This window comes from Cydia pomonella, chromosome 7 (assembly GCF_033807575.1).
Source record: "Cydia pomonella isolate Wapato2018A chromosome 7, ilCydPomo1, whole genome shotgun sequence".
In the NCBI taxonomy this organism is placed as follows: domain Eukaryota; kingdom Metazoa; phylum Arthropoda; class Insecta; order Lepidoptera; family Tortricidae; genus Cydia; species Cydia pomonella.
In genome coordinates this window covers 13,569,530-13,582,102 of record NC_084709.1, presented here as the reverse complement: position 1 = coordinate 13,582,102, position 12,573 = coordinate 13,569,530, and the positions used below count along the sequence as shown (strand labels likewise).

Below are 12,573 nucleotides of genomic sequence, written 5' to 3'. Positions count from 1 at the left end.
TTGTTTGTAAACAAAACTGAATGAATCCGCGAACCGGTCATTGGCTAACAGACAACTCGAATAATATTTATCAATATTGTGGCTAGCGTAGCTACTTTATTACAGCAAAACGGATTAAATTTGAAATCCAATTGCGATTATATTGCCGTGGCGTATTGTTGCCGGCTGTATTTTTGCAGGAAATTTCATTACCAATCACAATGTCTGACAAAACCTGGGGCAATTTTATTTCGCAAGTTAGTGATCGATGTGGCCTACTGATTAAGTCTCCTGAAGTATGGTTTTCTAGGCTATGAGTGATATTCTGATTATAAAATCTGTTGACGTTTCGATATTGGTATGATACAATCGCACCCGCTCATTGGTGCATGCGAAATGCATTGTCAGTCGTTTGATTAAGCATCGCGCGCAATGACATGTCTTAACATATCGAACATATCGGCGCGCACGCGATACAATGCCAATCGTCGGAAGGTCGTATTATAACAATATCAAAATCCCAATAAATTGTAAAACGGAATACCGTTCTACAGACTTATAAAATGAGATGCCTCTGATAGAGACTTTTTTCGAGTTTTGAGAGGTAGCGTTGATAACGTGATGGTTGGCTGGATGGAGCGGTAGGAGCGTGTGACTCTCAATCTGGCAGGTCGCGTTTTCGAACCCCGGCTCGTACCAATGATTTTTTCGGAATGAATTTACGGCATATCACTTGACATTTACCAGTCGCTTTATGGTGAAAGGAAACATCTCTGGGTTAGAAAGTCAGTTGGCAGTCTCTTACGAGCCGTGGTAAAATAGTTATTTACGATACAAGTGCGGAAAGTAGGATATTCGCAGCGAGTGGTGATAAATTAAAACACGACCGAAGGTAGTGTTTTAACTCGACACGAGTTGAGTATTACTTGTTCGCACGTGTATCTTACAACCTTTTACAGTACATACGGGCTTTTTAATGTTTGACATAGACACGGAAAGTGCTTATTCCCGCACTAGTCCTTCGGTCGTGTTTTAATTTATCGCCACTCGTTGCGTAATTTCTAGTTTCCGCACTTGTATAGTTAATAACTATTTAACTACAACATGAAATTGTTTTTTCAGTATGAAAAAAGTAAGCATGTTTATCTATAGGTATAAGTTTATATGATACCTAATTCACAATAACATCAAATCCGCAACGTAGCTTTCGTTAGGTGGGTACAACTATAAATCAGCAACAGGCATCGTCGTTACACATAAATAAATAATTGTATTCCATTAAAACATGGTTTTGTAAAGTATATGAGACTGCCGGCTGTCGAGTTTAGAGACCTATTTTTACCGGAGTGGCATGTAATATTATATCGTCAATTGTAATGACATTATTCTTGTGTCGAAGAGCCTTTGTACGGTAATCGTATTCCGAATATAGACTCCATTTGGGCGAAATGTAATTTTCACGTAGGTTGGCGAGTGTATGGAGTATATAACGTGATCATTTTGTTAGATATAAATAAATGAACGAATTGAGAGTCTCAAAGAGGATTGCGGAAAGCAGTATTGTGTGTATTTAGTATTAAATGTACACAATTTCTCGTCGAGTTGAATGCCAAGCTTGGTCCTAGCGACCGACATTCCCGGCGATCAAACTGGTAGGTATTTAGGTAAGTAAGTATACAAAAGGATCTGACAATCATATCTATTTCCTTCGAGATAAAATAGGGGCTACGCTGTTTGTACTTTTAAGTGAATGGATCTAAACCTCATCGGCGTAAGCGCTTTCAATAAATTATTTTTTCCCGGAAGTGTTATTAAGTTATAGTCTTTATGTTCTATCTTATAATAAAACAACTGAATGCCTTTTGGCATTAAGTTCGCCATTTGTACATTTTTCTTTATGTTTGCAATAAAGTTTAAATAAATAAATAAAAACATTAATGACTATATATTGTACTTACTTACTGCTGTGGCGCAGCGACCCGAAGTGGATCTTGGCCTCCGACACAAAAGACCGCCATGCTTCTCTGTCCAAAGCCATTTTTGTCCAGTCGACGGCGCCGAGTTCGCTAAGGTCTTTTTGCACTTCATCTCTCCAGCGGTACCTAGGGCGTTCGACACAAAAGGAAGAGCGCGCGCTACTGGTAGCGGAGAGGAAGATCTACCGAAAAATCCTAGGATCCACACATGGAGAGGATGGAACCTGGAGACTCTGCAGGAACCAGGAGATGGAAGATCTGTTGTCCGAGCCGAACATCATTGGAGAAACGAAAGCCGCCAGACTCCGATGGCTCGGGCAAGTAGTCCAGATGGGTGAGGATCGTGTAGTCTGGAGGGCGTACTCTGGACTATATATTATGATATCAAAAAACTTTTTTGAGTAGTGATGAAAAAGAAATGCAATTTCTGGCCCAGTTACCAATTTATATTTGAAACCATACGATACAGACTGCATTTTCTGATTGCAATCTGCGACTGAGATATAGCGTGACGAATAGTAGTACCCACACTGTATTCCAATTGCTGTGACGTCCTGGTAACAATAAAGCTGGATTTTTAATCAAAACGGTTCGCTTATTTGAACGTGTGTCGTTCTGCATCGTAATAAGTCTTAATTTAGAATGAGTGGGGTCCGGTTAATGCGCTGTTACTGAATGCACATGTGGTTGTTCGTTACATGCGGAGGGTCACGTAATTGCTTTGTAAATAGAAAAGGTTGAAAAAGTCCAGTGAAACGTACAAGGATTTTTCCAGTTGTTTGTCTATTTTTCGTTACGTGCACGGATAGGGCGGTTCTGTTGGAATGAATCAACAAATCGAATGAGTTGGCGTGTCAATTAACGTTATGATTGTATTTAATAACTGCCTTTATAAACAATACATATTAATGTTGTTTCAAATGAACCTTTAATTAATTTCGGGTACGTGACGCTATTTTTTTACACTTCTGATAAACTTGATAACTTGGCTTCAAATTCAACGGTATATAATACAGATTTCTACAGGATATTTTGGTAGCTGCCATACACGATACGTTCCCGACAAAGTAGACCTTTTTGTTAAGTATCTATAAGTAAGTGTAATATATTTAGGAACTGAGGGCTTACCGCGAACCACGTTCGACGTGTTGCCACCCTGTCAAACTTACGTACGAATTTACAAGTGTGACAGAGAGGTAACACGTCAAACGTGGCTCGCGGTAGGCCCTCTGTTTAGACTCCGACAATTTTTACGATATGAAACAACAATGGCGGTAGCATCGGTTAGCCACGAGACGATTCACGTTGTGGGATAGTCCAGTCACCTCTGCGTTTCTCGGAGGCTTGCAACTGCAGTACAGTGACCTCGTGTGTACGGCCGGGGCGGGTCGGAACTGGGTCAGGGCCCCTTGCGCCTCCCCTCACCCCCGCACTCGATCGACCGCCAAATTCCTAACGCATTCGCGGAGAAACAAAATACTCTCGAGTCGAAGGAACGGATTATGGGCCATAAAATCCAGAACGTAAAACGGAACTAGGCCTTGCGTAGAATTATTTAAAATAACGGTCACATTTTTAAACATGTCACGATTCCAACGATTTTCCAACTACACTATCTAGCCATTTTTATTCTCTAGTTTATCTACAAAGAAAAGCAGAAGTAAAATCGTTATTTTGTTTTAAATCATTTGCAATTTAACCCTTTTTCTACATAGTTTTTCATACAAATTCAAGTTTGCATATTTATTTAATACTCATTTATTTAGTCGAGTGCAAGAGGTTCTAGTTTAGATATGTATTATTCATGTGCTAAATTGGTCTTAAATATTTTGTTTTCTTTATCAAAGTAGCTACCGTTTTAAATAAATTATAAATTTGAAATACCTCCTACGCTATACCCATGTCAAAAATCCATTTCATGCCAAAAATGCCTTACATAATTTCCAAAAGAACTGATATTCTTCAAACTGCTGGATTGATTTCTATTAAACATAGCTAAGAAAACTCGCTTTCACATAAAAAACGGCATTAAAATCGTTCGGAGAGCTACGATGCAACAGACAGACAGACATTGGCGTCAACCTTATAACTGTTTTGTTTTTAAATGTTCTATATCACAAACAATATAATATAAATACCTACAGTATGCTTTATTAATAAGTAGGTATATTACTTAGGTCGATATTAGTATTAATTAATATTAAGTATTCCATAATAAGGAAGTATTTCATAATATATAAGGAAGAAAAATACAAAGAATCCTTAAAAAGTTTTCATGCACCCGCCCGGTGAAGGTGGCACGGCCTTCCATAAGCCAAGTTAATCTTACTAATTAGGACTTTTTCGCTTTGACACGGCATTATTAAGTAGGAAAGTTCAGCGCTTTTGGTTTATACATTTCGTTGTGTTTTTATATTATTACGCAAAATGAAGATCGATGGCGATACTAGTCTGTAGCGCTGTAGTTCGTTCGTGCTTTTCGTATGTAATTGTTTAAATTTAAAAGGTACAGTAAATTCGTGTGCTTCTGTCACTCTAAAAGAGCTTAAGCGTGAGCGAGTGTGCCCGGGAGCGCGGATATCATGTTGCGTTTAAATAAATAAAAAGTAATCGATACGTTCCCTCAAACTTGATATTGCTGATTTTTAAAAGCAATTTACATGTTTTTACCTTTTGTACATATCTTATAAAGTGCATTTTAGACAAGCGGAAGCCTAAAACTCAGGATTTGAATCGATACAGTCCCTCGAGAAAGCTAATTAAATTAATAGCAGCCGTATTGTGATCCAAAGCGCTACGACTTTTTAAAAACTCCATTTTTTGTTACTGCATCTTAAGGGGAAAAGTAGGTCTGAAGCAATAACCTTCATTTCAACTTTTGGTAGCATGGTCTTTAAAAGCATCTTCAATATTTAAATGCTACTAATATAAATAGTGTGTATAATGTGTATTAACACAAGTTATACCTACCTATATATAATCGATAAATCTTTGCGATGTCAGACTCGTGCCAAAGTTAACTCACAAGACATTCAATTGATAGCATGTGGTTGCGATCACATTGCCAAATAGGTCATCATGTAAAAGCATTCTGCTTATCCTATATTTTTCCTGTCACTTCTTCATACAAAAATAAATCGTGACTACGAACGCAGCTCATGAATACCTAATGTGTGTTTATAATATGATTAATGTTAAACAAGTCACTTTAGATAAAACATATATACGTGCCCCCATTATCAGATTGTCAATGCTTCTACTAAAAGCCCATGTTACTTTTGAAGCTGAATATAGATCGTGTCATTCACGAGGACGCGTGCCTTGACTCGTATTGTCATGTTAATAAAGGTTAGATTTGAGAAATCTGCGCGTCATCGTGGATGACACGAACTATAATAAGTTAAGAGGGGGCTAAAGCAAAATTGTAGTTTCATGTTGATTACACGTTTTTATTAGGGCGTCATGCTATGAAAATATCATACAGACTCCAAGGAAAACCTTACTAGGTTAAAGTTGCCTCAATAGCAAACGAATTCTCATGTCAAATTTTCATTTAATTTCAATTGTATTTTAGTTTTGTATCCATGTACCTAATAGAACTTTAGTGTAAAGTAGCTAGTGACACGGCAGAGGGACTTGGCTAGTAAAATTTTAAACAGAAGTATACTTTCAAAGTTGTTGTGGTAAAAAGTTGATAGCCACTCGAACGCACAATCTTTTGTTCTTTTCAAATTTCCTGGCTTTTCGTCCTCAACAGTTTACTTTTATTGTGAATTATTTACGTTGTCACTGGATTTCATATGATGTTCTCCTTAACAACTACACCCTGCACCCGAAACAGCGATTGCTAAACGAACATGTATTGTTTTATTTCAAGTATTTTGACTGACTTTCATAACATATACGGTATTATTCCCAATTTTTGTCAATAGAATATAGGAACACGGAATAATATCCTGCATGACGAAGAAAGCACAAATTAATGCATATTGATAACGTTCGCACTTAGGATGACTTATGTAGGTATATTTTGTTATTTATTTAAACATTATTGCACAATACATTGAAGTATAAATGGCGGACTTAATGCCGGACGGCGTTCTCTACCACTCAACCACGGGCTTAACCGGAAGATTGTGATGATATTATTGAATATATTGTTGCAAAACTGATGACGTCTTGAGATTTTTAAAATCAAGATCTATTATAATTTATCTGAATGTGCCTCATATTTTTAAAGCTACTCAAATAAGGATGTGTCGCATATAAATACGCGTTTCATATTTAGATTTTTATGTAGGTCTGTATAATCAGTAGGAAGTTCAAATTTTCTTTCTTCGTACGATGTTCCGTTAGTAACATGTAAAAACATTAGTGTTTGGGGTGGATACTATCTGTGCAGTTTATGTAACTCCGCTCTCTAGATCTTTTCTCTCATTGCCAGAAAAAATCCAAGTATATTATTTTCTCAATAAAGTTTCCTTGTATCTACAGGAGAACGGCCGCGCGGCGCCGGACCTGACGGCGTCGCCGGGCCGCGCGCCGCCCGGCCCGCCGCAGCCGCCGCGCGCCAACCATGCGCCGCCCTGCGTGCTGCAGCCCGATTTTAGAAAGGTAACCTCTCTTCTTTATCAGAAAACGTTCTCATCTGATTTTATAATTTACATTATTAATTCTAATATGATTTCAATTTGTTTAAACAATATTTTATCTTTTTTATCGTCTCCAGAGTTAAGCAAAAATTTGTTTAATTGAAACTGAGATTGAAAATGGAAACATTATTCTTAATCACATCAACTTGGTTGCGAATTCAATCATGAGCTCGTCAATCAAATTGAATTCAGTATGATTAAATCTTTTGATTTTTAATGTCAACCATCATTTTGAAAAGAAATTAAATTATTCGGGCACATTACGTATAACGGTTTGTTGATTAAATCATATTTAATTTAAAATAAGATTAGTTTTAGCGTAGCTACTTCACTTACAGTCACATTTGCACACTTACTAAATATTGCACTTTTAGTGGCCGGATTACATAAATTATTGATTAACTGAAGTAGTTTCTAGGCTAATACACTATATAATACATAAGATATATCATGTTATACTACTTGAAGGGGATTTTTAGATTAGATAATATTTATTCAAGTATTTTTTTATTTCAAAGTTAGGTATATACCTCTATTTTGTTGCGACCATGTATGTTCATTTCTACATAAGATGTTTTTAAAACATTATAAAGTAGGTATACGAATATGATACCCTGTTAGGGCATGGCAAAAATATTAATACTAATGGTGACAATTTGCAAATAATAAACTAAACTGGCCATTGATTGCGATTGATCGATGGTCTGATCAAATTGATAAGGAAAGGCAAACTCCATCAAGCGGTGAAGGCTCCGAGAGAACAAGACCGATTGAGATAAATCACAAGAGCTGCAAAACCAGTGGTCACGATCCTCAGTAATGTGGGACCGATATTGAAGAACATTTATATGAAAATAATATCATTTTCAAAATTTAGATAGGTACGCCTCCTATATACTATACACAATATTGTTCAATCATTTTATGGCTCGTATGATAGGAGCGCTCCTGCAGTGTCTAATATAATATAAGGTATTAAATAAGTAACTAACTGTACATAAAATACAGTTTACACCGTCTGGAATGAAGCTTTAGATAGTGCATTGCGCCGTTTAGTAATGTGCTTTAAGACCATAATTCTATGGTGCAAATTACCGTGCAGATTTATATTGCGCAGCGATGCACCTGAGCGTGTAGTTGCAATTTCTGAAAATGTTAGATACATTTTCTGGCTTACAAGGCTTCACGCTTGCAGCTAATATGTAATCTATGTAGAATTACATACATTGTACATTATTGTGAACATAATGTCTGATTCTAACAAGTTTCTATGTTAAATTTGGTTATTTTAAAATTATTTGTATTTCACTCTGGATCGCGAGTGAGATGCACTGTGAGTAATGTCACCACAAAAACTATCTGTAAATTTCTAACGCAGACCCTAATCATTAAGTTCCTTATACGCCGCGGTTAAGTTAGTAGTAGTAAAAGTTTTCTCTGAGAGAACGAAACACTGTCGCACGAGTGTCGAGTCGCGATTGCATCATCATTCTAACGCGCTGGCAAGGATCGCCACCTGAGGACGAGTAGCGGCGGAGTCGTATTAAGTTAAACAACCAGTATGTTCGACGTTACGTTTAATACTTATCTCTTAAAACTGACACACTACATGATATACCACGCCACAATAGTTTACTGCCTGATTCTAATTTTAATAATCATCAAAAATTAGATCTCAATACGATATGGATATGGATCGGCTCTGTCAATGTCAAAAATGACGTTACTTCAAACAAAAACGTCACTTTTAATACTGATTGAATCCAGATTTAATTTTTGTTGTATATTCAAATTAGAATCAGGCCGTTAGAGATTAAATCTTAAAACTAATAAATTTTGCTGACTTCGGCTACGCCATATTTTACTACGGTGTAGCACCCTCTACACCTCTACGACTTCGGGTTATAATGCGATTACAAAGTCTGCTTTCACGTTTCAGGTCTCGGGGGTTAGCAATGAGATATTCAGGCAAATTGAGATGGTCGAGAACGACCACGACGCGACCACGGCCGCGGCGCTCGAGGTTGGTATTTTAGATTTTTTTACGTTAAGGTTGTAGCCACCACATAAAGTAAAAAAATACTCTAAGCATTAATATGAAGACGTACAAAATATTAGACTTTGGCCATGCTAAATTTGTATCGATTTGATCTTTTAATTTGAACTCTTCACCGTGATAATGTATGACCGCGCCGTAGGTACTTCACGAAAACTGGCGGGTGATACTTGTATTTAGTGTGGTTAGAAACACGATACATACATTTTGACTCTCTTTCCTAGCCAAAATTATTAACCCTTTACGCTAACAATGTTTGACCTCAGCTCTTTTTTTTGTGGCGATAAAAGAAATTCCATTAAACATCATAAATATAAAGCTTTGATTGATTATAGTTACCAAGTACTTACATAAAAGTATTTTTTTTGTACAATGTACCTACTTGTGATTATATGGTTGTTTTATTTTTATTTTTATGAACGAATCTTTTGTAAAATACGATTGTTTAACGTCCTGTTCTTTTATGGTGTTTTTCATAAACGTTTGAATTCAACATTTATGTTTGTTAGAAAGGGACAAAATTTTACAGAGCTTAGCTAAGTTTTATAAGTAAGGGAGTTAATCTTTACATTATTTACTATTTTAATATCCTTCCCGCGGTTAGACTGCTCGTGATTTAAATTGTTTTATTTATTTAGACATAACATTTTCAAAACTCTTTCAGGCGGTGGAGCGCCGCGGCGAGATGATCGTTCGGATACTGGAGATACGACAAGTTGGCCGGAACAATATTGAAGCCGCCAAGAAATTCTTCTCGCTACAGGTAAACTTATACTAAAATAAATAATTAAGGTGTTATTTTTACTCACGTGTTTTTAGTGCGTGCGACATGTTTTGGAGAGCTTATGTAATTTTCAAGCACTAACAGTGCGTGAGTAACGTTCACGATTGCCGCGCGTCGCATACTGCTGCACGCCGCGCCGCTGACGTGAGTGAATAAAAACACGTGAGATAAACCGTAAAATTAGCTTAATGTTAGAATGTCTCACGACAGTTTCAATTCGAAAAACTATTCTGATATTTGGCGCAATACCTTAAATTGTCGATTCACCCTGAAGCAATTTATTCGATTGATCTCTATTAAGGACTCGACAGACATAAAATAGTATTATATTTTTAGTGACGCGCTAAGAAAATTTAAATAAACTAACTCAAAACAAAAAAAAAAAACTGAGTTTCTAGTAAATAGCTTCCATGGTTATGATTTTCGTAAACAATTGTTTTATTAAGTTTTAAGCACATAACAACTAAATTGTTTTATTTTTGTAGTTCAAAATATTTGCTTACTTAACTTTTGAAGTGCCTATATTTACGTACAAAATTGGCTCACTTGCCGGACTACGATTGATGTCATACTACATGACTTCGATAACAGTGCAATTTTATAAAAAAAATATTTATAAACAGCTTATATATACCTATTTAAAGATTTAATGTACCATTAGGTTCAAATTTGCATGGACAATTTATTAATGATTTCGTTCATAACTTGTACATGCACTTTTGAAGCCTACTGTACGTCATCGGCTATAATTTACCTCGGTGAGCTTGTTTAAACAGAGTTTTTCCATATACGTTAGTTCAGCGAGAGATTAACCTTAAAACGTCACCCTCCATTGACCCGATTACTCGACTCGTAACCTAGCACAGAACCCCGTGAAAGAACGGTACTCTAGTGATCTGTATTGTTCCCGGCGGTGCCCTAGATAACGGGAATGCCTCGCACTGCGAACGCAATCTAGACCGCACAGGTTGTTCACAAAACATTATCTACCGCTTGCACCCGTCCAGCACAACTAGAACCCGTTATTCATGAGTACTATGCAGAATCCTTGTTAAGAGTTATACTGGTCCACATCAACCGTACGCAGTCGATGTGCTATTTAAACAACCCTGCATTGTCGGGAGGTACTCGCGTTTGCGGTAGAGCCCGCGGCTTGATTGTACGCCTATTTGAATGCGAGAGATAGATTGGGCCTCGATTGGACAGATCAATTCGATAAATAGCTTCAGACTGAATTGAGAGTTTACGTTCCCGTGAATAAGTTTTGCCGAATTTATTTGTAGCTTGACTTAACTGGTTAAGCTTTAGGCACCTATATTTATGTCTGGCAAAACTCAAGCTCTAGTTAGAGTTACAGCAGTTTTAAACTTATCATTGATTAGTATCTACGATTAACTATTCTCTTACGGGCTTCCTTAGGTTTCTCAGTAGTAAGACTGCCTATGAAGCTATGTACATAGTAGCCGGCTTTACTTAGTTTAAGTACATTTGATTGATTTGTATACTAAATGATAAAAAATAAAAGTAGTAAATTGTAAAGACTCTCCAATAAATCCAGTTCATCACTTATCAATAATTATTTTATTCTCCAACCCAGGATGCCCGCCATATAGTCCAACTAGTGGAAATAGTGAAGCGGCCAGGCCAAACCTTGGGTCTATACATAAGAGAGGGCGACGGAGGCACGCGGACAGACGGCGTGTTCATCTCGCGGATAGCTCTCGAGTCGGCCGTGTACAACAGCGGCTGTCTCAAGGTCGGGGATGAGATCCTCGCGGTCAACCTCGTCGATGTGAGGCGGATGTCGCTGGATGACGTGGTCATCATCATGTCGATACCGAGGCGGTTGCTGCTCTGTACGAGGCAGAGGAAAGGTAAGATAATTGGCAATACATTTTCTATTTCATTAATTTTAATACATTTTTAAATAATTTTAATATTTATTTTAACTAAGGAAGAACTTTCTCGTGTCATCTTCATGTGTAAATTGATTAAATAAAAAAAATATAAGTACTTATAGTTTACCCAAAATACATACATAATATTGTTTGGATTATAACGATACTTGCCCATGAAATAAAACTATTTATTATTAATAATACATTCCTATGAATCACCACCAACGGTGACACGACCGCTGTAAAGGGTTCGAAATTTCTGGGTGTAATTTTAGTTCATTATACGAAATAAGATGCCCGTGGAGCAATGTATAGGTACAAAAGTCTTATTTCTTTTAATATCGTTTTTTTGCATATATGCGATTCTATTATAAGCCAACATTCATTCATGATTTTTATGACGATATTTACTAAATTTAACTCTCATCTTCGCACATAACATCCCACTACACCTTAAAATGGCAACCGCTGCAACACATTTCTTTCTTTATGATTTCATTTAATATTATAGGATATTGTCACCAGGTAAATCAGGGCCAGGCTCGCCGTCTCTGCCTCGTTCGGAGCACAAACCGCCACCGGTGGTCGTCCTCAAGCGGGACTGCCGGGACGACGACGACAGGGACCGGGACCGAGACCGGGACCGAGTCGATGGGCTTTACTCGCAGTAAGTGATAAATAATGGTAAATCAGGGACAGGCTCGCCATCTCTGCCCCGTTCGGAGCACAACACGCCGCAAGTGGTCATCCTCAAGTGGGACTGCTAGGACCACGACGACAGGGACCGGGGCTGAGATCGGGATCGACTCGATGGACTTTACTATCTACATTTAAGTATTAAATAGTCGAAAACTGACAAAACAATAATCACCTTTCTATCTAGTATGTAAGTTGGACGTTTGGCTATTGTTTGGCATTTCCAGCATTAATTAGTATGTTTTGATTTAAAAGAAACGGTATAAACTGATACGTTTTCGTTGATATGTATATAACCTGTGTTAGGGCGACAAGAACTGAGGACTGCTACATTGGTTGTCCATTTAATCGTCTCAGTACTGTTTGGCTCGTTACCAATTAGGATTAGATTAAGTCAATTACCTTCAACATCAGGCCTTGAACATCTTTACAGATGATTTAAGCAGCATCTATGATCTAGTGACAGCGCCGCTCGTGGCTATATAAAGTGATTCTTGAACGGCATAATCGCCCACATTTATGGCAAATAAGC

General features: G+C 37.3%; 1 protein-coding gene across 7 annotated transcripts in view; it reads left to right on the top strand.

The window, feature by feature from the left end:
• LOC133519877 (rho GTPase-activating protein 100F) overlaps nucleotides 1-12,573 on the top strand; it is a 61,186-nt gene that overhangs the window by 29,465 nt on the left and 19,148 nt on the right. For all 7 annotated transcript variants that reach the window (XM_061854048.1, XM_061854050.1, XM_061854047.1 and 4 more), the window contains exons 2-6: nucleotides 6,450-6,569; nucleotides 8,547-8,630; nucleotides 9,328-9,426; nucleotides 11,045-11,321; nucleotides 11,871-12,012. In XM_061854048.1, coding sequence (XP_061710032.1) covers nucleotides 6,450-6,569; nucleotides 8,547-8,630; nucleotides 9,328-9,426; nucleotides 11,045-11,321; nucleotides 11,871-12,012 — 722 coding nt within the window. The remainder of the gene's footprint in view (nucleotides 1-6,449; nucleotides 6,570-8,546; nucleotides 8,631-9,327; nucleotides 9,427-11,044; nucleotides 11,322-11,870; nucleotides 12,013-12,573) is intronic.